The sequence below is a fragment of the Bison bison genome, unplaced genomic scaffold, assembly GCF_000754665.1.
Source record: "Bison bison bison isolate TAMUID 2011002044 unplaced genomic scaffold, Bison_UMD1.0 scf7180017864490, whole genome shotgun sequence".
Lineage (NCBI taxonomy): Eukaryota > Metazoa > Chordata > Mammalia > Artiodactyla > Bovidae > Bison > Bison bison.
The window spans coordinates 7320175-7344227 of NW_011495049.1; the positions used below are offsets into that span (position 1 = coordinate 7320175).

The 24053-nt window shown below is 37.5% G+C and overlaps 1 protein-coding gene across 1 annotated transcript in view; it reads right to left on the reverse strand.

Moving 5' to 3' along the window:
- The window catches only part of ACOT12 (acyl-CoA thioesterase 12), a 42003-nt gene that overhangs the window by 11954 nt on the left and 5996 nt on the right, over window positions 1-24053 (reverse strand). Inside the window, exons 2-11 of the mRNA XM_010863371.1 lie at window positions 22172-22241; window positions 18299-18359; window positions 15027-15128; window positions 12168-12303; window positions 7957-8113; window positions 6299-6418; window positions 4283-4433; window positions 3717-3772; window positions 3374-3437; window positions 2627-2710 (exon numbers count right to left, since the gene is read on the reverse strand). Of these exons, the coding sequence (XP_010861673.1) occupies window positions 2627-2710; window positions 3374-3437; window positions 3717-3772; window positions 4283-4433; window positions 6299-6418; window positions 7957-8113; window positions 12168-12303; window positions 15027-15128; window positions 18299-18359; window positions 22172-22241 (1001 nt within the window). The remainder of the gene's footprint in view (window positions 1-2626; window positions 2711-3373; window positions 3438-3716; window positions 3773-4282; window positions 4434-6298; window positions 6419-7956; window positions 8114-12167; window positions 12304-15026; window positions 15129-18298; window positions 18360-22171; window positions 22242-24053) is intronic.

A 24053-nucleotide genomic window follows, 5' to 3' on the forward strand; every position in this document is an offset into this window, starting at 1 on the left:
TAGTAGAATTGCTGAATCATATGGTTGTTCTGCAGTATTTTCAGTTTTCTGAGGAACTGCTATACTGTTTTCCATAGTGGTTGTACCAGTCTACATTTCCACAAACAGTGTAATAGGGTTCCCTTTTCTCTGCATCTTCACCAATATTTATTTGTGGTCTTTTTGATGATAGGCGTTCTGACAGGTGTAAAATGATAACTCATTGTGGTTTTGATTTGTATGTCTGATGATTCGGATTGTTGAGCATCTTTTTATTTGCCTGTTAGCCATCTGTATGTCTTTGGAAAACTATCTATTCAGGTCTTTGCCAATTTTTTAATTGGGTTGTTTGGTTTTCTTATATTTCTTATATGTGAGCTGTTTATGTATTTTGGAGGTTAACCCCATATAGGTTATATCATTTGCAAATATTTTCTTCCATTCAGCAGGTTGTTTTTTCATTTTGTTGATGATTTCTCTTGCTGTGCGAAAATTTTTAAGCTTAATTAGGTCCTTTTTTTGTTGTTGTTTCTGTTTCCTTTGCTTAGAAGATAGATCCAAAAAAATATTGATATGATTTATGTTAAAGAGTATTTCATTTTAATGTATTTTCTGCTAGGAGTTTTATGGTTTCCACTCTTAGGTCTTTAATCTGAGGTTACTCCTACATACAGTTTGAGAAGATGTTTTAATTTCATCCTTTTACTACAGTTGCACAGTTTTCCCAGTGCCACTTATTGAAGAGACTTTTGCAATTATATCTCCTTGCCCTCTTGTCATAAATTAATTGACCATGAATGCATGGGTTTATTTGGGGGCTCACTATTTTGTCCCATTGTTATATGTGTCTGTTTTTGTGCCAGTACCATACTGTTTTGATTACTGTAGCTTTGTAATGTATTCTGAAAGCAGGGTGTATGATATCTCCAACTTTATTCTTTTCTTCTCAGGATTGATTTGGCTATTTGGGGTCTTTTGTGGTTCCATACAAATTTTAGGATTATTTGTTCTATTTCTCTGAAAAATGTCATGGGTATTTGGGCAGCATTTGTATTAAATCTGCAGATTATTTTTGATAGTATGGTCATTTTAACAATATTAATTCTTCCAGTCCATGAACACTGTATTTTTCCATTTCTTTATATCTTTATTTCTTTATATCAAATTTTTCAGTGTTTTATAGTTTTCAGAGACTATGTTTTTCACCTGTTTAATTAAGTTTATTTCTAGGTTTTTTATTCTTTGTTATGTGACTTTAATGGGTTGTTTTCTTGATTTTTCATTCTGATAGTTCATTATTTGAGTACAGCAAAGATTATTAGTATTAGTCTTATATCTGTATTAATGTAATCTGTATATTAGTCTTGTATACTGCAACTTTTCCTGAATTCATTTGTTAGTTCCAATAGTTATTTTGTTGGAGACCTTAGGGTTTTCTTTATGTAGTATCATGTCTGAAACAAGAGATAGTTTTACTTCTTCCCTTCCAATTTGAATGTCTTTTATTTCTTTTTCTTGTCTAGTTGCTGTGGCTAGAATTTCCAATAGTAGGTTAAATAAATGGTGTCTTATTCCTGACTTTAGAGGAAAAGCTTTTACCTTTTTATTATTGAGTATGATGTTAGCTTTAATTTTATCATATATGATCTGTATTATATTGAAATATGTTCCTTTCATACCAATTTGGATGAGAGTTATTGTCATGAATGGATGTTGAATTTTGTCAGATGCTTTTTATCCATTTATTGAGATGATCATATTATTTTTATCTTTCCTGTTGTTAATGTGGTATATCACATTGACTCATTTGTAAATATTAAACCATTTTTGTATCCCTAGAATAAATCCCATTTAATCCTGATGTATGATCCCTTTTTTATATATTTTTGGATTCAGCTTGCTAATATTTTGTTGAGGATTTTTACATTTATATTCATCAGAAATACTGGCCTGTAATTTTCTCTTTTTTGAGTGTCTTGGTCTGATTTTGGTGTCAGAGTAACAATAGCCTTATAGAATGAATTTGGGAGTGTTCCCTTCAATTTATTTTGAGAATGATAGGTATTACCTCTTTGTTATATGTTTGATAGAATTCCCTATTCCAGTCCTGAATTTTTATTTGCCTTAGTTGAGAACTGCAGTGGAGCAGAGCCGTGGGAGGTTTCAGTCTGCATCCTTTGCCTTGTTCCCAGGAATAAGGAAGCATTGATGCCTTTAAGAGTAGAGTTTAGGTTTCTTATACAGCCCTTCTGTTAGTCCCACTGGTTTTAAAACCAGCTAAGGGTACTCCTTCTCTCAGGGTGAGAACTCAGGGCTGGGGTGTCCTCTCCTAGGGACACAGGTCCTGACCTGATGGTGTTTTTTCTCTTCCTACCTGACTCTGTGTGGATCTTTCTTTATAGCCATAGTTGTTGTATAAGAGTCTTCCTGCCACTCTCCAGTTTGTTTTCAGTGTTGTGAATTGCTCCACATATAGATGCATTTTTGATGTGTTCATAGGGTGACTCGGTGTCCTTGTACTCTGCCATCTTGATCTCCATCTTTTACCTTCTTGAAAGCAGCATTAGAAGTAGCAGAACAACCTCTACCATGACAACTTTCATTCATGATGGGAAGTGAGTTGTATGTATACCTGAATGCCTCCTACCTTTTCCACAGCACTGGTAACCTCCCATCCACTTTTGGCTGCCAGGCTTTTGAGAGCCTCCACATTGCCATTACTCAAGGATACCTAAAGTATAAATAATTGAAAAGCTGTGAGTTCAGTGCACAGATATGAGATCAAATATTTTCTGCTTAGAAAATGGATACTGTTAGAGCCAAAGTGATGATGTTGAAGTTAGAACTAAGTTATAGTTCTAACTAACTAATTTCTGTCTCAGACTCTTTAATTCAGAATTCAGATAAGTCATGTGAGTCCTATATGCTTAGGAAATTAGTATCATTTTAATTGATATCCTAAGTAAACACAAGAATACCCTTCAGTGTGACTAGTAATCAATGTATAATAAGTAAATTTGGATTTCCCTTTACATTTCATGGTCAAAACATTAAAATGACTAATACTTTTTGTTGAGAAGGCGTGTCATTCAGCACAGACCATGATGAGACACTAGATCTCAACGTCCTATGTTGTTTGAATGCATTTGATGCAGATCAACCAGAGTCTGTAACTCAGTAACTATGTAGATAATTCAAACAAGGCAGTGAAGCAGCTGGCTGATGACTAGTTACTCATAGATTGGTTTTGTTTCATTCTGAGATGACAGCTTGCTATAATTCACCTCTACATCTAACCTGTGTAGGCACAACATGAGTCAGTTAAATGAGGGGGTTCCCGTTTTTGTAATGAAGTGATTTTTACATGAAGAACTTCAGATCATAAAACTGTCACCTGGTTGCCAATATCCCAGTATATGCAAAGTGGAACTTCTTCTTTGTGGGAAATGACATATTTTCTGGAAAAAAATGAAAATATTAAATAATAGTTTTCTTCCCTGTATCTAGCACATAGCAATAACTGTGACACTTTCTTGAAGTGAAATCAGCAGTTACAAAAAGCTGCCTTCACTGGTGGAACAATCAGGAAGAACAATTTTCATCACAGTAGCATCCACAGTCAAAAAATATCAAACCTTCTCTTTTTATATTATGTGGGAATAGAGATCCAGAGAGGGCTCTTTGCTATGCAATTTGTCAGATAAGAGTCCATAAAATCTTATACCTGAGTCCCTTACCTGCCTAGGCGAATTCTCTTGCGTGCGAGAGCTCCACGATACCGTCGAAAATCATCCTTAAATAAATTTTAAAAAAAAGTAAAATCAATACATTCTTAATATTTCTGTGCTACAATCCTTAAGTCTGTCTCTCCTAAATCAGTTGAATAGGCTAACTGGGACAAGGAGTCTCTACGTGAACTATCTTCAGGTCAGAGTTGGCAGTAAGGCAGCTTATTCCACAAGACTTAATTCTGATGAATGTAGAGCAGCATAGAGAACTGGATATAAAGCGGGAAAAGAGAGTCAGAAATGAGACATGGAAGACATATGCTTCCACCAGCAGTATGTGGCTGAATAGATGTGGGGTCTTCAGGGCTTTCGCTGTTTAAATAAAAGACCAGAGTGATTTGGAAAAAGAGGAAAAGGATCATTTTACTTTGTGAGGCAAAAAAGAAAGAAAAGCAAAGGGGAATGGACGTCGAGGTTGTTGCCAATGCAGGAAAAGATTCTGGGTGGAGCTCTGTACCACAGCTTCACCTAGAATAAGTGATCTGATTACTGAACTGCATGTGCTAATAACTGACCTTTGACATGGGTTTGATTTTGGGAAATGTGATCAGTTCTTCCTTATCATCGACAGCATTATAAATGAGAAAAGCACTGTTGATGTGACGGCCCCGGCTCTTAGACCACTCCTGGCAGTCAAAGGCCTCCACGCGCACTCCAACTTCAACACTGCAGAAGGGCAAGAAGGGCAGTGGGCAGAGAGCCTGAGCATGCTAGGCCTCCCCCGCCCACCACCCCACCAGCTCCTCCAGGCAAGGAAGAGAAGGAGGACCCTGTGTTGTTTCTTTGTTGTCTGCTAATCTACACAGCAGTTAACATCCATTTCATCAAGTCGATCGATCTTATGTACAGGCTCCTGGGAGCATGTCTGCTTTACTTTCCCACTTTCAAGTAGTAAAAGAAGGCCAGTGGAACCTTATATACATTCATGAATAAATTTTGGTAATGGGGGGGTAGGGTGTTAAATTATGCCAAAGTCAAGTTTTCTCTCCTAAAACGATAGTTCTATAATTTAAAAGCATCAAACACTGAAGTTGGATAGGAAATACAGATGTTCTTTTTTACATTTAAAAAGAAAAAAATACCAAGTTAAATCTTTCTTTGTGTGTCAAGAATAATAAAAATAACTGAAAGTGTTTTGGGCTTCATGGTAATAAATGACAGGTCCATTATGAGTTGTTGACCATATGGGATCCTTTTGAGAGTGAAAGGAAGAATTAATGATTATGATACACACAAACCAAGACCATCCTGGATCAAGTGGGAAATATAGTCAACCTTATTATGAGATAAAAACCAACTTATCATAACAGTGTAAGAAGGCCTCAGTGGAACAGAGGATTAATATGTATGTCAATAGATTTTGAACATGAAATTTCAAAAAAAATTAGGAGGAATGTGGTTATTTTAAAGTATTCCCTATACTCACCTCCAGGTTGAGATAAAACAAAGAACATTGCTTATGTGCAAGTTTGAATTCATTTTCTAGCAATCTAAGAGCACCAGGTGCTTGAGAAATTTGTATGCAGGTCAGGAAGCAACAGTTAGAACTGGACATGGAACAACAGACTGGTTCCAAATAGGAAAAGGAGTTCGTCAAGGCTGTATATTGTCACCCTGCTTATTTAACTTGTATGCAGAGTACATCATGAGAAACACTGGGCTGGAAGAAGCACTGGGCTGGAAGAAGCACAAGCTGGAATCAAGATTGCCGGGAGAAATATCAATAACCTCAGATATGCAGATGACACCACCCTTATGGCAGAAAGTGAAGAGGAACTAAAAAGTCTCTTGATGAAGGTGAAAGAGGAGAGTGAAAAAGTTGGCTTAAAACTCAACATTCAGAAAACGAAGATCATGGCATCTGGTCCCACCACTTCATGGGAAATAGATGGGGGAACAGTGGAAATGGTGTCAGACTTTATTTTTTTGGGCTCCAAAATCACTGCAGATGGTGACTGCAGCCATGAAATTAAAAGACGCTTACTCCTTGGAAGGAAAGTTATGACCAACCTAGATAGCATATTCAAAAGCAGAGACATTTGCCAACAAAGGTCTGTCTAGTCAAGGCTATGGTTTTTCCTGTGGTCATTTATGGATGTGAGAGTTGGACTGTGAAGAAAGCTGAGCGCCGAAGCTTGATGTTTTTGAACTGTGGTGTTGGAGAAGACTCCTGAGAGTCCCTTGGACTGCAAGGAGATCCAACCAGTCCATTCTGAAGGAGATCAGCCCTGGGATTTCTTTGGAAGGAATGATGCTAAAGCTGAAACTCCAGTACTTTGGCTACCTCATGCAAAGAGTTGACTCATTGGAAAAGACCCTGATGCTGGGAGGGGTTGGGGGCAGGAGGAGAAAGGGACGACAGAGGATGAGATGGCTGGATGGCATCACTGACTCAATGGACGTGAGTCTGGGTGAACTCCTGGAGTTGGTGATGGACAGGGAGGCCTGGCATGCTGCGATTCATGGGGTCGCAGAGAGTCGGACACAACTGAGCGACTGAACTGAACTGAAGAGCACCAGACATGCTTTACCAGGTCTGAAATGTGTTGTTGACAATGGCGTTGAAGACAAGACGGTCTCCAACTGTAGATGGTCCCCTGAACTTAAACATGTCCACAGACTTCAGAACAGGATGGGCTCGACACAGGCGGCTGGTGAAACAAAGGGAAGGAGAGAGAGAGAGAAGAAAGTCATCATTCTCCAAAATGTTTTCAGGAGCTACTGCTTTGCTTAATGGATGCAATAGACCTGTGTTTGGGGTGCTTTCTAATGAACATCTCTTTTAGCCTAAGAGGGTAATAAATAACTAGATTGTGTGTGTCGAGAGTGGTCCTGTGACATTATCTGCAAATATTTTAGGAAATACAGTGTCCCAGTCTGTGGGTGGCTTTCCCAAGATGCTGGTGCTTCTGCTCTTGTGGCGACAGTCCTGTTCTTGTTTTGTGCCCTATGGAAGTATCTCCAAAAACCAGACACCTGTCTTTGGTTCTGATTTCAGAGTTTCATTCCTCCGGACAGCTCAGGACTACAGTCACAGGAAGCTGTGACTCCCAGGTTGGCATGGGAAACAGTGAAGAGAACTTTCAGCTGATGACATTCACATGAGTTCCTTGGCTTCACTGTTACGTAAATTCACCCACATGTCCAAGACCAATTTTTCTTCCCCACAAAAAAAGTTACCTGCATTGCTGCACAAAGCCTGAAAGGCTGCAAGGTACACATTTTATAGTTTTTTGGTGTGCGAAGTTTTGAAAATCTATAACGAAAATTTGATCTCAGAAAGTTACTATAATTGTCTACATTTTAGATTCCTACTGTAGTCATTCGGTTACTGTACAGAATTCTGCTAACCATAAGTGAACAGATTCTGCCATAGTTAATTACATCGTAAGCCTTTATAGTAGAACAGGCTTAAATGTTTTATTGTCATTAAGAATGACAATGTCGTTTTAAAAACAAGCTCTTATATTTATGCACAATTTTAGGATAACCACAGGTTTCTAATTATAGTCATAACTATAGACATATTAATAAATAAAATTCTTTTAATTTTGGGAAAATAAGACCTTAACAATTTTCAGTGGTTACAAAAATTGTCAGAAGGGCAGATCCTGTTCAAATGCATTTTCAGAGACTACAGTGTTCTTTAAAGCTGCCCAGTTACCTACATGGCTCCATTAAGAATGAAATTATCCTTTTTGAAACTTAGCAACATTTAAAAGTACTTTTCCAAGTTCTTCCCTCTTTCTCATCATACTTTTCAATTAATCCTTTGGCCATAATGATTCTAACCAGCACCTTCAGAGGTCAGACCTAATTGTGAACCACCTTTTAAAAAGTTTGTATCTTGACTGTTTTTAAGTGTAATGGCTGTCTTCTATATCTGTTTTCCATCTACTCTGTCATAACTATCTTTACAAGAGTTGCAAGGTCAGCAGTCATAATTCAGAATAACTGTAAGAACTGTCATTTCCTTTTATTTCTGAACCAAGAATTTAAACGTTAACACTCAGGAAAGGACAGAATAATTCTCAGGTAAACAGGAAAATGACTGATCATTGTCTCAGTTTGATAAAAGGCAACATTGTTCTCTGCTTGTTCCCTTGACTCACCCAGTAGCCAGTCTTAGACCCTTCTGCCTTCTCCCGACTAGTCTCAAGATCACAAACCAAAGGTTAAAACCAAGAACCTTGCAGAAATAGTAGCCACCGCCTCCATCCAAGCCATGATCTGGCCACCAAATGTATTTCCATGATGGTTTGCGTGGGGTGGGAGGACAAGTTCAATGCTCTGAACAGAGGTGCCCTTTGTGGAAACTGTTCCTTCCTCTTCATCACAAATGGGATCTGAAAGGCAGACATAAACAAAAATGGTAGAGTTAAATGTAGAACCTGAGGCTATAACCTTTCCTTCAACTCATGAGATTTTTAGAAAAATTATTTTTAATTTTTCTAAAAATTAAATATTATTAATTAAATAATAATACTTAGTTAAAAATTAAATATTATTACCCAAGACTTAAAACTCCCAAGGAAATGAATAGGTTTTATTTAACAGTGAATTGGGTAAGATAAGAAATCAGAAAGGGTGTTTTAGAGACTGTATTCCAACCTATTTTATAAGTCAACTAGAATTTTGATCAAAAGAACAAGTAAGTTTAAATTTGAGTTGCTTCAGGTGGAGAAGGGGCAGATTACAGCAGGTTAGGGCAGAAAGAAATTGGGATTGACAGATATGTTATTGTCTTGATTGTGGTGATGGTTTCGTGGGAGTATGCATGTCTCAGCACCTATCAAGTATAACTTTAAATATGGGCCATTTATGGTATGTTAATGAAGTTAATGAAAAGAAAGGGATTTGAGCTTTAGGGGCCATGGACACTGAGAATCTGGAACAGTTTGCTGTAAACTTCAGAATGGGAATGTGGCCTCCCCTGGTGACTGCTTTGTAATGAAAGCAGTCACAAACAGAAAAGACACAATACATTGTTCTTCTTAGTGTCTTTCTGCCTCTTTTGAATCATATCTGCTTCATTTACTGACAAATTGGTTTTTCCTCTCAACAATGGAAAAATCATTTACTTTGGCTGCAAAGCAGTAAAATGTATTCAGTTATACTTCCTGCATCATCAAGTGAATCACCAGCTAGACTTAAATCTCACGTGCTGTTGTTGAGGAGATGGGGGAGGAATCACAGATCAGGGGTGCCATGCTGGTTGTACTCTTGGAGGCAGAGCTGAGCTGGCAGTGTGAGAACACAGATATGCCCAGCTGTTGCTGGTAACTGGGAATGGAGCCCTTCTTGGCACATTTATATGTAAATCAGCAGAGAAGTGTGGTTACAGAGATTTTAGTTCCATTTCCTAATGTAAATTTTATATTTTTAATTAACTGTCTTTTTCTTTTACTTTTTCCCCCCTGCATTTCACTGATCATTTCAGTCCCCTCCTTAAAAACATACAGTGACTTCCCCTTGGCCTATTGGAAAAGCCTGAATCATTCTTATGACCCCCAAGCCCTTCCTTTCTTATCTGGCCTATGCCTACCTCTCCAGCCCCAGCTAGTCTGAATGCCAGTAGCAACCCTTCTTCCCCCATCACATCTTTTCATGATCTCTCTCTCCCTCCCTTCCAGCCACTCCAGCATTTTTCAGCTCCTATAACTAAAATGCCATCTTCAGCATCAGGGCATTTGTACATGGTCTCTCTCTGTAAGTAGCAGTCTCGCTGGCCACCACCACCTTCTTCCATTTACTGAAGAAGCAAAAAGCCCATCTCCATTACCACTTCCTCGGGAAAGCTTTCTTTTGACCTCCACAGCTGACACCACTGTTATGAGCTCCTGCTTGTACCTTTCTTTCACAGTCACAATTTTATGTTTATTTGTGTGATCTTTCATTATCTGACCTCCTAGATCCTGAGCTCCTTTGGGTAAGGACTGATTTTTTAAAATCCTAATAGAATTCCAGAATGTAGGTGCTCAGTCAGTATTTATTGAATGAATTAATGGATGGATGTATGAATAAACTTAACTTTGCTGATTTATTCCACATTCACAGTCCTTACTATCAACAGGATATTTTTAGGTAACAAAATGATTGTACTGATTCATACTTCTATTTTTTACAGTAGTTTCCCCAGCTCTTCATTTTCACTTAATTAGTATTGTGGATAATAATTAACTGAAATTAGTATTCTATACTAAATACTATAGTATTAGTATAGTATTCAGTTTTTCCAGTTGTGTGTGTGGGTGTGATATAGGGTCTCATGGTGGTTATAGTTTGAATTTCCCTGATTAATAATGAGGTCCAAAATCTTTTCAAATGCATATTAAACTTTCATGTTACCTCTTAATAAAATATCTATATTGTTTGCTTCAAATGTTACTTCTCTCCTATTCTTTCTCTCCTCTCTTCTTGGAACTTTGATTAGATGCTTGTTAGACTTCTTACTCCATTCTCTCTGTCTTCTAATCTCTTGTATAGTTTCCATTTCCTTGTTTATCCATCTCCATTCTAGGTAACTCCTTCAGATTTACTTTCCAGTTTACTGTCTTAGATGCTGTTTCATTATTTAGTTTTAAATTTTTGTTATTTTATATTCTTTTTGTATAGAAATTCTTTTTGCTTCTTCATCTAATGTTCTAGGTCATTTTCTTGTTCCTACATAATACTTTTGATACTTTTATTTCTTAAAATATATTAACCTTTTACTTCAGATTCTTTATGTGGTAAATTCTATTTCTTTAGTTTTCATTGCAGGCTTCATTCTGTTGTCTGGTCCTTTTCTGAATTCAGGTCACTTACTTTTGTCTTATGATTCTTGTCTAAGAGCTCACATTCCTTGGATCTCTATGTGTGGGAGTTCTTGAGGACTGGGCTTAAAGTTGTGGATTTAAGGATTTAAATGCACAGAGGATTTGCATTTGTGGCTGCAGATCACCCGTGGGTACTTAACACAGTATGAATTCACACTAGGTTTTACTTGGTCTGTTTTAAGCCAAACGAATTATGTGAATTCTGACACCAAATATGCTTGAGAATGCAGTTGTGATTGAATCCTCAAACAGAAACAAGTGTTTTTCCATTCCACATAGGGCTAAGTGGAAAGCATGCCAACCAGAGCTCTCAGAGGCATGGTTTTTCCAGTTGACCCACTGAGGGTATCATTTTGGAGGTGTTTCAGCTCCAGGTCTGGTTCCCTGATCCACCTTCCCACTTGACTGTGCCTCCTGAGCTCAGGCAGGGCCCTTAAAACACAGCTCAGGGTCTACCACCTACAGGGTCCTCCTTAGCAAATGCCAGCTCCTGTGTCTCCTTACACTGCTGCATTTGTGTTTCTGATCATTTGTGGACTTGAAGCCTCTTTCTTAGTTTTCTGCCTGCTGAGATGTGTTTGTAAATATTTTATCCAGAAATTTTAGATTTTTTTCAGACTGCGAGTCCACCATATTGCTGTAATCAGAATTGGATTGCTTCCTAAAGTAATCCTTAAAAAGCATATGAAATCTTAAATTCTTAAATCTTTCCAACTTCTGTCTTTTTTAAGTACTGATTTTGCTAGATAATTTTTTATAAACATCCCAAACTAGTACTGATTGAGATATTTTTAAGGTTAATTTCTCTTACTCAAATGGCACTTTTTTTGGTTCAAAATAAATTAATATAAATTATCTACAATATATAGCTAAATTAAAAAAAAAAAGAAAGGTGTGTAATTGAATATTGTGTTCCCAGGATAAAATTAAAAAAATAAGAAAAGACCTTATACTGTGAGAGACATTGTAAAGACTCAGATATGAGGCAACTCCTTTTCTGATGGATAACTAAAGAAAAATTTACTTGATTCCTATGAAGACATACATGGCATACACTGGGGTACATAGAGCTGTGTACTAGGGCAGGTCGCAAGTGGGTAAGGATCATCTAGGAAATGTATGCAGGAAGGTATTGAGTATAGGGGACCTTGGTGCAGAAGTATGCCTATTTGGAGGTAATTGCCAATCGTTGGGGAAATGGGGCACTCCCAGGTTTAGACTAGAGACCAGTCTGGGCTCAGAGCTTTGGCTGTGCACCCATGTTAAGGACAGTAACAAACCTCATCCTTTCTACAGGTTTCCAGCTGGGACATACTCATCTGGAGGTCAATTTCAGTTCTTGTACTTTGGATGTATTTAAGTATTTTGTCATTCCTCTTGGACAATGTTACATTTATCCCACATTTCTTCGGTCAGGAACTTTGACCTAAATTGAGGTTATTCTGTCTTTGATTTTCTGTCTCACTACCACAAAGGATCAGGACAGCAGCAGAATGCACATTCTTTTCAAGTGCACATGGAACCTCCTCCAGAATATGATCACAATCATATAATTAAAGTTCCTGTAAATAGATTTACTAACCATCAAACTTGCCACTTTCCTTCATCAAGTTTTTAAAGGTATCTTCATGTTGTAATCGAACTTTCCTTCTCTCAGAAGCCAGATTGTGTTCCACATGATCTTGTTCAGTTAGAAGTGTGACTGGTTTTAATTGAATCTAGAAAAAGAAAAACATTTATCTTTCATTGCCTTGTTTAATTATAAAAGCACAACATGAACTTTGCAAAAGCAAATAATATGCCACATTATTTTCTAACTCAAAGTAAATAGAGCATTTATGGATATGTATATTTAATGTACATATAATGGATGTGTACATTTTATTTTGTCTTGATTTTTTTCTTAAAATATTTTTAAACTAAAAAAATCAATGTAGGCTTCATAATTTGTTCATATAATATGTGCCTTTAAAAAGTTTTCCAAATATTAATTTTCCCTGATTTAAAAAATTTTCAACAGAATTACAAAATAAACTATTCTTCAAATTAATGAATGAGGAGAGGGACTTTGACTCCACTAAATTCTTATCAAGAAATGTTTTCTACCTTTTGAAAAATTAAGATATCAGAGGGAGAGAAGAAAGATATTCTAGAGAAAGCTATCATGATGTTCCCTGTTTGGAAATTTCATCACATTATGGGAACATTATCTAATAAGCAAACTGAAAGAATCAGTATATCAGACTAAAGCTCCAGCTGACCTCCAGAAACCTTGAAATGTGATGCAACAGAGCAAGGGCTCAAGTTCTTCCAGAAATGCCTGAGTGCTGTCCTGTGTGTGAGTCACCTTGCAGCTGGACTGGGAGAGCTCCATGCTTATTTACAGGCCACGTGAAGGCTGACCCTTGACCAAGATAACGATGAAATGGGTAGCGATTTCGAATACATGGTTAAAGTCAAACTCCCCTGGATGACTTCATCCAACTTGTTTAGGAATGTAATGACTAATAGCTTATACTGGTTTAACTAATTACATAGCTTTATTTTAGTTGTGTGGCCCATGGGGTGCAGAAGACCACCTGGTAAACTAATGTTTCGGCTTTCCAATCTGTAGATGAAGTACATTTTGTGTGCTGAAGAGATCCCTAAGAGCTGTGGCTGGACGTCTTGAACCTCTCGGGTATTTGCTGTGCTTTCTTTCTCCTGCTGTGTCCTTTCCTTTAGCTTCAGTAAGGCCTAGCACGAGCATACCCTGTGGAGTCTTGGGAAGCGTTCTATGATCTGGCCCGTGTCATTGTTGGACTAGATTGAGTTAATCATTGCCCATCTCATCCTGGAATGAACTCACTATGGACAGAGACCCAGGTAGCCCTGTCGGTTCAAACCACTGATTTTTCATGGCTCTCTTAATGGTGTGCTACTGAGTAAGAATGTTACCAACTAGAAAATGAGGTGCTTTACAATAAAGGTTATCTGAGCTAACCAATTATGGCAGCACTCAGGGCACTTGCTTTCTCAGAAGCACTGTTGGAAAACAGATCTTTAGGCTCAGCAGAGACTGGACGGAAGTGTGGCTATTCTATTCTTATTCCATGAGTCCCTGAAGCTGGAGGGGGAAAATGATGGGCTTCGTTTTCTCCTCCATGTGAAGGAATGATTTGGGGAGGTGGATTCCTTTCTGTCACTTCCTCTCAGATATGAGAACTCTGCAACCACCCCTGTATTCTCTCATTCACAAAAGTTTGGAGATTCAGAGGGGATTCCAGGAAAAACAGAATGTTTGACAAGACCTGTCTCAGTGTCTCAATGATTTTAGTGAACATAGGATCCCTAGGATGCTTTGTCAAAGTACAGATTCCAAACTCCTATACTAGTGATTCTAATTCAATAGGTCTGAGATACAGCCCAGAAAGCTGCATTTTTATAATACAATAAGTGTTATGAACTTCAGTTTGAAAAAACAACGCCCCCGGACAATGGGGATTTGCTTTGTGGTCTATTTTATATCAGACAGAGAGTGGAAGAAGTGTCCCAGTATACAAAACTGCAGAGACACCTGCCACCCAGGCACCACCATGGCCTAACTAGGCCCTGGCCCATCTGTGTGCCTCCTGGTCCAAGTGAGGAGTTGCTGGTGACTGCTTCTTTTGGGTACAGGGAGAGCTTTGCTTTGTCCCAGCTGGTTCTTCCATGGGAGGAAGACTTTTGCAGAGTGAATAGTACTTGTGGAGCTAGGAGAAGCCACTGTGCCCACTTCTAAAGCGATCCTTCAAGTGAAAGATTTGAGTTCTAAATTGAATTATTACATTTTAAAATGCTTATACTAAGTGTGGGTCCTCCCGTAGGTATCCTGGCTCTAAAAAGAAAATCCAAGAAATTATAGTAAGTCTGCAGTAGACAAAGGACAAGCTGCTCTGGGCCAGCGCCAGGCAAGCCCACTGGAATCCCCACATCAGGCCAACATATCTCTATTAAGGGTGTTTGTACACCATATGGCCTGCAGCTTGTTTTCAAACTTCAGTAACTCAGCAACTTTGACATTATTCCTTTAGGTTTGAAAAAGTGATTGGACCATAATGCACAATTGGTAGCTAAAATGCTCTTGCTTTAAAAAATATTTTAACTCAATTTTGAGTTATATAACCACAAAAGAATCAAACCAGTAAGCAATATTTTTGGGAAACTGATATGACCTTCAGACCACTTAAAACACAATGTTTTTTCCCTCTTTCACAAACTGGCTACATCTCTCATTTTTTCTAAGGTAGTTAATACTGTGGTATTGGTGACAGTTACAGTAAGTATTGGTGAATAGCAAGTCTTGGGAAAGTGTATTCCTGGTAAGAGAGAAATGTCCCTTACCTGTAACAATTCTGATGCTGGTAATTCTGTTAATGAGTCCCTGAATCATATGCTAGATACTTTTCAGACAGAAATTTACCTTTTCTTTTCCAACTGGTTTGGCTACAAAGGTAGAGAAAGCCACACTAACAAGTTTCTCAGTGCCAGTGAGCATGTCCTCTACTGTAACCTTGATGCTGATCTGCAGTGGAAAGAAAAATAAAACATTTTCAGTCATCCAGACAACAGATGACACTGCGGCATTGAACATTCATTTATGCGCTTCACCATTGTTTTGTTTTTTTGAAAAAAACCAGTATTTTAATTTACTTTTAGTCAGTATTGTCCTCTCCATGATTTTCTATTAAACTGAAAAAGATATCTTCTCTGATTATAGAAAATAGTATATTTACCATGGAAAATTTTGTTAAGTGTAAAAATAAATGATAAAAATGGAATCTGACTATCAAGAGTAAATATTATCACTAATCCTGTCACCCAAATTAATAATTACTAACCTTTATATAAATTTTCTCCCGGTGTTATACATATATATGAACTGTGTCTCTATGTATATAGATCTGTATGTATATGTATCTGTATACACACACACAAAAGACTACAGTTTTATATCTTACAACTTTGGGGTATTTATTAAACATTTTCAAATCCTATTATTACTAAATGTGCTTTTGAAAATAAGATGTTAACAAATGCCGTATAGCCCCTCAGAGAGGTGTACCATAACTATTTTTAATCTTCAGTCTCAGTTTTATAACCAAGTTGACATGGATAGAATGTTATTTATAGTCATGTTATTTGCAGCTTTGTTTCCTCTTTCAGGAGTTTTCTTTTTCAGGATTAGCAAGAATTGGCTAAGACACTCTATGGTGATAACACAGTGGACTGGATTTCCCATATGAAGAACTCTGAAGCTTAGGTCCTTATCATGATCACACTCTGCAGAAGTATAGGTAAACTTGGGAACACAGCCCAGAGAAATAATACTATCTTCTTGAAACAGTGGTCAACCTCGCCCATCTTAGTTCAGCACTGTGCTATCAATGATAGTATCTATTTCTTCATCTTCACCAAGTACATCATGCACAGAAATAAACATCAGTCAGTGAGTCACTTAACTTACGAAACCAAGTTAGTATTTGCATGGTAAATGTAAGTTAACTAGATGGCGATCAACCAGATTTAAACCATCCATTCTAATTCCCAACAACTCTCACCCACATAACTTTCTACTTTCAGAGAAATAGGCAAATGAAAAATAGACAACTAACAGTAAAAACAAAGCAACAGTTTTGGAGAGTTAAAGCAAGATCTGAACCTTGTCTTCTATTAGAATAGTTAATGACCAAATGTCTCAAAAACATATGCCAGGAGAATTTCACTTTTTGTCATGACACAGTAGGTCAGTTTGGAACTATGTCGTGAAAACAACTGGAAAATCGGACCAAGTATAGGAAGCAATTGTTTTCACACCTAGGACAGCAGGCAATGCAGAGCTGGATCTCCACGGAAAGGGAGGATAAATGAGGGGAGCACTTGCTGGGCTCTCATTCTGCAGGCAGTTCCCAGACGATGACCAAGGAGGGGAAATGGGAAACACTGAAATGAGGACCCAGAAATCAAGATCATGGCAGCTGAGACTGTCCCAGAAAGGAAGGAGCTACAAAAGGGAAGAATCCCAGGTATGTGCATATTGTCCTTGTTGAGTGTTTGGGTTGATACCAGTCTGAGCCTGTGTAGGGTGAAATTTCACAAAGAAAAGAACAGTTTCTGAGAAACGATTGTAAATTGAGCTCTTGTAAAAATTCCAAGAGTTCACAGCCTGGGAATCTGGTGTTCCCTCCAGCCAGACCTCACTGAATACACAACACATTCATAGAGACCACAGAGGACCACAACTTTGTAGAGGGACTAGATTAGCCCTAAATGGGGCTAGTATTTATTTTTCTTCAGATCAGAAATCTATATTTTCCATTCACTGGGTGTTTTGTTTTTTCTCTTTTCTGTTCTTTTCTTAGATTTTAGTCAAACTTCCTTTGGAAATTCTGGCTGGTCTCAGGGAAAAGGACAGGAGAAAAGAAAGGGAACTTTCATCTATGCATGGGCTGAATAGAGGGAGAGTACTATCAGGAGAAAGGCCAGGCCCAGAGGCTACTGTGTGCAGAGATCAAGAGCCCTATAGTTGAGAATCAGAATCCAGAAGCACTGTTATACTGTCCGACATGGCTCATTTTATCCACAAGTTTGTATAACCTTTCTGATTTCTTCAAGTTTTTAGTACCCTGTTTATATAGATACTAGGGGAAAGTGAGGACTAAATCAGGGTAAAGCCATCACCATAGGTATGGTTATTACCAAAACAGTTCTGTTATGGGTTAATTTGTGTCCCCCACCAAATCTGGTACCTCAGAATGTAACCTTATTTGAAAATGGGGTGTAATTATTTAAGACAAGGTCCTTCTGGAGTAGGATGGACTTCTGATCCCATATGACTGATGTCCTTCTGAAAAGGAAAATGTGGACACATCAACACAGGGAGAACAGCATGTTCATACAGAGGCTGAGATTGGGGTGAAGCAAGTCACTGGCAAACCACCAGAGGTCAGGAGAGAGGATGGGGGCAGATTCTCTCCCATAGCCCTTGAAAGGAACCTCCCCTACTAACACCCTGATTTAGGCTGCTAGCCTGCAGAACAGGGAGGCAATCAGTTTCTGTTACTTGAGGCACCTAATCTGTGAAACTAAGATACAAATACATGTCATTTGTGCCCAGAGAGCAAAGGGACTGCTACTAACCAACCTACAGGTTGCAATGTGGGATCCAGGAAATCCTTTCCTGCTATTTTAACCTGTATTGAGACTTTTGCATTTCTGAGAATTTTGTATTCATAACTATAGTAAAGAGAAGAAAACTAAGTAGATGAAGAAGAAAAGTCTAAGCTTCCCTTCTTGCTCCAATTACTCTGCCTTTCAAAAACTAGTTAATTGTGGGGCTGGTTTTCGTTAGGCGTAAGGAGATGGAGAAAAAGTAGAGTTAGAATATTAATAGAGTCAGAATAATTAATAAATAAAACCCATACCTGGCAAAGAACCAAGGGCGCCTTTCTCCCTTGTATGTTTACTTTCTGTGTATCCTTCTTTGTAAAAACCATTCATTGCATCACATTTAATTTTAGTAGCAGGGAAACATAGTCTCCTTATTTACCTGTGAGCCTGACTACAGATTCAAGGGCCTTCTGAAATTCAGAATCTCATAAACGCTTAAGTTATTCCAGGCTTCCTCCTCTGCCCTCTGTAAACAATAAAGAGATGAGCCCCAACAGGCAGTAGGAAGAAAAGGGAGCCTCTTACCTCCATGCTTGTGCTGAACGCTCTACTAACTTTTGCTTTGATGGTTATAACTTGTCCAACTCTAGTGGAAAAAAAAAAAAACCCTCAGTAATTCTAGCACATCTCATTTCAGACTTGAAGATTTACTTAAATATGTGTGCCATCGAACAGTTCCATCTTACCATGTTGATAATGTTCATGCATGAAAAATGCAAACTAATGATAACATAACGAGACAGCAGCAAAAACAAACACAGATCTTTGTAAACCATACATGTGTCAGCTGACTAGCCTCTTAACAGAAAAGGGCCTTTGCTAAGATGATGTGCAAAATGATTTCCAAATCTACACCTTGTACCACAGTTGTTTCCTAAACAGAAGTTACAACAAACACGTGCAAACCTATGCAATTGATATTTTAAAATGTTGGTTAACAAATAAATGGATAGACATACAAGCAAGCAAGCAGGCAAACAAATGGAATAGCTTCACTAGGTTTATAGGAGCACTCAGTGTTGCCAGATGATTCATTCACTCCACATTCTTTCTGGAACTCTGATCATGTAACCACAAGTTGTTTCAAAGCTTTTGTGTTTAGGCCCCTCGCTCACCTAAGAGTCTATCAAGCCTCCTCAGCTTTTCTCCCTTCCTTCAGAGGTGAACTGCATTCTCAGTGTTCTTCTCAATCTTTTCTTTCAGAGGAAGAAAACTAGGTCTCTTCCAGACCCCTTTCTTTACATGTGCCTTTGATCCCACCCCTCTCTTAACCTTTCCTCCTCCACCCATGGCCTGCTTTAGAGAGCTCTTTACTCTTGTAACCTCAGTCTCTGCCCCTTCCTCGACTCCTTATCAGTCTATGAAAATGTTCAAGCCTTTTCCTTTCTAAAAATCTTAACTCTCAAGTTTATTCTATCCCAAGATTCTTTTCTCTTCCCCTCCATATTCAAGCTTCCTATAATAATCTTTTTCTTTTTCCAGCTCATAACATTTAACTGAGTTCCAACTAGTCCTGGCACTAAGCTAAGACCTCAGGATACAGTGATTAATAAGACAAGGTTGCTGACATCAAGGAGACTGGTCTTCACTTGGAACACGAGGATATAGATGAAGTGTAATGCTATGACATTTTTCAAAAAGAAGAAAAAAATCAGGTATTACAAAAGCACCCAGAAGTGACTAATTCAGAAAGTCAGGGAAGAAGTCATAGAAGAGGTAACATCTGAGATGGGTTTTCAAAGATTAGGGTTTTGCCAGGTTTAAAAGTTTGGGGGTTTCATCCCTCATTCACTCTCAGTCACTCTTGTGATCTCTGCCCAGCCTTTAAAGGCAAGAGAAATTCTTAGGACTTGGTTCTCCACCAAACTAAACTTCTGACACTGAATTGTCAAATGAATGGAATGGCTAAAGTCCCAACTAAGTAAAATCAGTTTCGTGGCATGGCATTCAAGGCTTTCTGTTACCCACCCCACACTACTGCTAGGGCATCATCTTAGCACACCAGGCCTTTCCTAAGCACACCCACTTCTTCCCAATTCAGTGCTTAGGCTCTTACATGTACCTCATCTTGTGAAGTCCTTTTCCTATTCACTAGTGAAAATCTATACCTCATTTAAGGCCCATATTAAATACTGCCTCCATCATGAAACACTCATTGATTCTCTAGTCAACATGTACCTCCCAGAACTTATATCTCACCATAGGCATGCATCCTCTATTCTGATGACTATATATTTGTCTGACTTTCTTATCAGACTGAACGACTGCCACACTCCAGAATTGTGTCATAATCATTCACGTATTCTCTTGAGTCTAGACCAGTACTTTTGGTATATGCAATATATATTTGTGAGTTAAAAATATCTAATATGGCTTTTGACCGAATTATATGGCTTTCTATAGGTAGCTTTCAATTTTCTTATTTTTTAATGGTGTGGGTCCCGTGCGTTTTCGTGGCCACAAGTCCTTTCTGATAACACAAACACAACGCAGTACAGACAGCAAACTCCAATTCAATGCTGAGATTACTTGTTAAGTCTAAGTTATAGAATTTGGGATTGGAAAGTACATAATAGATATTTTATTGTAAAACACTGTTGGCTTTCCTAAGCTTAATAATGGGTCTTCAATGTGTTCTCAAATAAGTTTGCATTTTCAGTAATCTGTAATTTTGTTGAGATAAAGACACATGTCAGCTTTTTCTACTTGAGGGAAAAAAATCACATAGTGTCTGCACTGAGTCAGCAGACCTTCATCTGTATTTACAGATCTTCATCTGTATCTGTATCTGTCAAAGGCTCTTTCAGACACTGCAGCAGACTATGAGAACAAGTGTCAGGGGATGTTCAATAAAGGTTGCTGATCACAAAGATAGAAGAAGTGGGTTGGGAAAGCACTGGATAGACCGTAAGAAGATCCAGGCTGTAAGTGCCCTCTGACCTTTGGCTGCCCTCTGACCTTTGGCTGGCTATGGGGCTTAGGCCTCGGGTTCTTATCAGTACAAAGATGACTGCACTGAGTTCTGAAGGTCTCTCCATATCTACAGTTCGAATGCCTACCAAAAATTTCTTTTGGATTAGCTTTGAAGGTGTAATTTTTTATGCATGTGGTTTTATTTAACTTAATTTTGTTTTTATATAAATGGATAAGTGCCAGATAGATAACTGTAAGCTGAAGATTGGAGAGATGAACTGGGCATCTCAGTGGACAGACTCTCTAGGGTTTGAAAACTGGTGGCAACTAGCAGACAATGTCCTCTCTTCCTTTTTTTTTTGGTAAGTTATGTTTATGTCTTTCAGGATCAATATATTCAGAAAGAAAAAGAGATACAAACATAAAATCAAATAAATTAAATAAAACTATATGACCCTAGTTCATTAGAATTATTTATATGACCTCTTAAAAAAATAAAATTCCTAATTCTGCCATCAGAAAGGTATAGAAATAATGACCAACCCTGTATCAGTGAACATGTTAAACAGGGATACAGTGAGCAGATACAAATGTAGTACCTGTATAGGACAAAAGACCAGATTTCTTTAAAAAATAAATTGCAAGAGAAAAGAAGAAAACGCAAATTTTATGTTAAAGGTCATGTCAGCCATATTGGTTCCTGATTCAATAGACCAATTGTTTAAATTAAAAAACAGACAAACATTTTTTTAAGACTATTGGGAATGATAGTTTTTGTTAATGCTATTGTGTCTATGTTATTATGTTTTCTAAAAGAGCCCATGTTTTTTAGAAGTATATATGAAATATTCAGAGATGATTATGGGATTTGCTTAAAAATAGTCCAGGTGCGTGGGGGATTATGGAGGGGTATTGATGAAACAATATCATCCATGAATTGATTATTGTTGTTGTTAGGTGCTGGGTCGTTGCGGATCCATGGTACTATTCTCTCTTCTTTTGTATATGGTTGAAAGATTTGTATATCTTGAAGTTTTCTACAATAAGAAATGGTAAAATATACACATTCCCACATATAACATGTTTTTCATAATTTAACATCCCTACTGAGAATAATTAATATTTACCCAACAACCTAATGATGAAATTCACCACTATAGAGATACTTATTATCATTAATTATTCTTAGTAAAGGAAGGAACCATTTAAGAATCAGCTTTTATAAATCCTGTAATGCCTTATATCAAAAGGCATTTAATGCTGAGACCTATTTCTTAACAAATCAGGGCTATAAATTTTACACTGAGTATTTACTAAAAGTAGGTCCTGAAATTATTATTATCTACTGATTTACATTGGCTCAAATATTACTTATTAACAAATTGGATCCATGACTGCAAATGAGTTAGCTTAGGTGCCACAAATACATGTTGTAAATGAACTAATAAACCCAGGGGAAAGGCATGATAAAGCAATGCCACTTACCTAGCTGTCGCTTCAAATTGTATGTCATCCACTGAGGCTGTGACACAGGAAACGCCAGCATGCTTTTCAGCTTCAAAAAATAGGTTAAAAAAAAAAAGGGCTGGATTAGTTATGTTTAAATACTTCAGCATACAGGAAGAGGAACAAAAAAAGTGGGTTTATTCTAGTAACTCATCCCTCTATTCAGTACAGGAACGCTGTACCCACACTTCTGAATGAACTGGATTGATAACAGTTCCTTTGCTTGAAAAGTTATTTTTCTACTGTGTGGAAGTTACTGTACTTCCTGCAAAGTTTTAATTTACACTGTCTTTGATTTGAAATTCAATACCAATACCCAGCATATCTAGCTACTTGAATAGTAACTTCAATAAGTTGGTGTCAACTTCCATTTTGTCAAGTACTACCCCTCTTTAAAAAAACAATGCATCAGAGCTGTATCCATTGTCCCACATAACCAGTAGCTGAATGTATTTAAACCACTTAACCAGTGTAAGCACTGAACAGTACAGAAGACTTCAAGGTCATATCCCAAATCAGAGAGAAACTTATCTCGGCATCAGAGAAATAGAGATGGGCATGTAGTAAGTATTTAATCATTATGTACTTATTACTACTAAATCCATATGAAATTCACTTGCATTAATTGTGCTGGAGGAGGAAAGCGTTGAGTAGGGTGAGAGGTTAGGAAGGAGCTCCAATTATTTCCATGGTCCCTGTCTGCATTATTTAATTCGTTGAGTTTTTGTTGTTGTTGTTGTTGTTGGTTTTACTTTATGTAAAAGTATCGGAATTTATCCTCTTTGGGAAAATTTTTGACATGTGTTTTTTCCAGAATTTCATTCTGAGGAACAATTAAAACCTAAGCAGACTGACTGCATTAGCTTTTTAAAGAAATTTTAACTCCATTTTAATTTTGCAGACCTCACTCCTAGTTCCATATTATGAAAAAGAAAGAGATAGTGAATTATACTGAATCTGCATTCTCTGTGTATAGAGGATTACTTTAATTGTAATATATATTGACAGTCCCAGGTAAAGAGATATGATAAAGTACTCCAGAGAGCAAGTATGTGAAACATTTTTCCCTATGATCTAATTCTGTAGAAAATGGGACATTCTGTTTTACTCACTGGAAATAGCTATTCTTCCAAATATGCACATGACCTAAACTGAGTTACTAGAAAATTAACCATAGCAGAACTGTGTATGTGAGTGATGGAGAGGGGAGAATGGGCTTCCCAGGTCTGAAGTTCAATTAGAGAAAAGACACATAAATATATTAGACTCTAGAAATGCTCAAGGTGGGCTCAGTTTAATTCAGTGTATCAAATATTTGTTAAATTCCCATTGATTTTCAGACACTTTGAGCTGAATCAGTCCTATCTTTTAATGAGTCTACTCATTAAAAGTCATAGTCAATGCCCTTTTTCTGGAGAATGATTGGAACTCTTGCAAATATATGCTGTAAAGTTTCCTGACATGAGGGAATGATATGTTTATTAAACTACTCTTGTTGATAAAGTGTAACCCTGTAGCCAACCAATTTGGTAACCAACATGAGTTACCAAATTTTGAGTGATTTAAATGATGACTGAAGTGCAAAAAAAGACTTTTTATTGTACATATTGGGCGTCTTCTATGTGTATGTAGCACTATACCAGATTGCATTAGGGATCACAAAGAAACATAATCATAATAATTATCATTTATTATTGGTCTGGCACTGAGCTAAGTATGCATGTTAATTATATGAGGTTGATACTGTTAATAGTTCCATTTTACAAATGAGGCAATTTTGGCTTAGAAAGATCAAATACATTGTTCTAAATAGTCATTTTGACTGTAGAAGCAATAGGAACTCTGAGAAAAAAGGCCAACC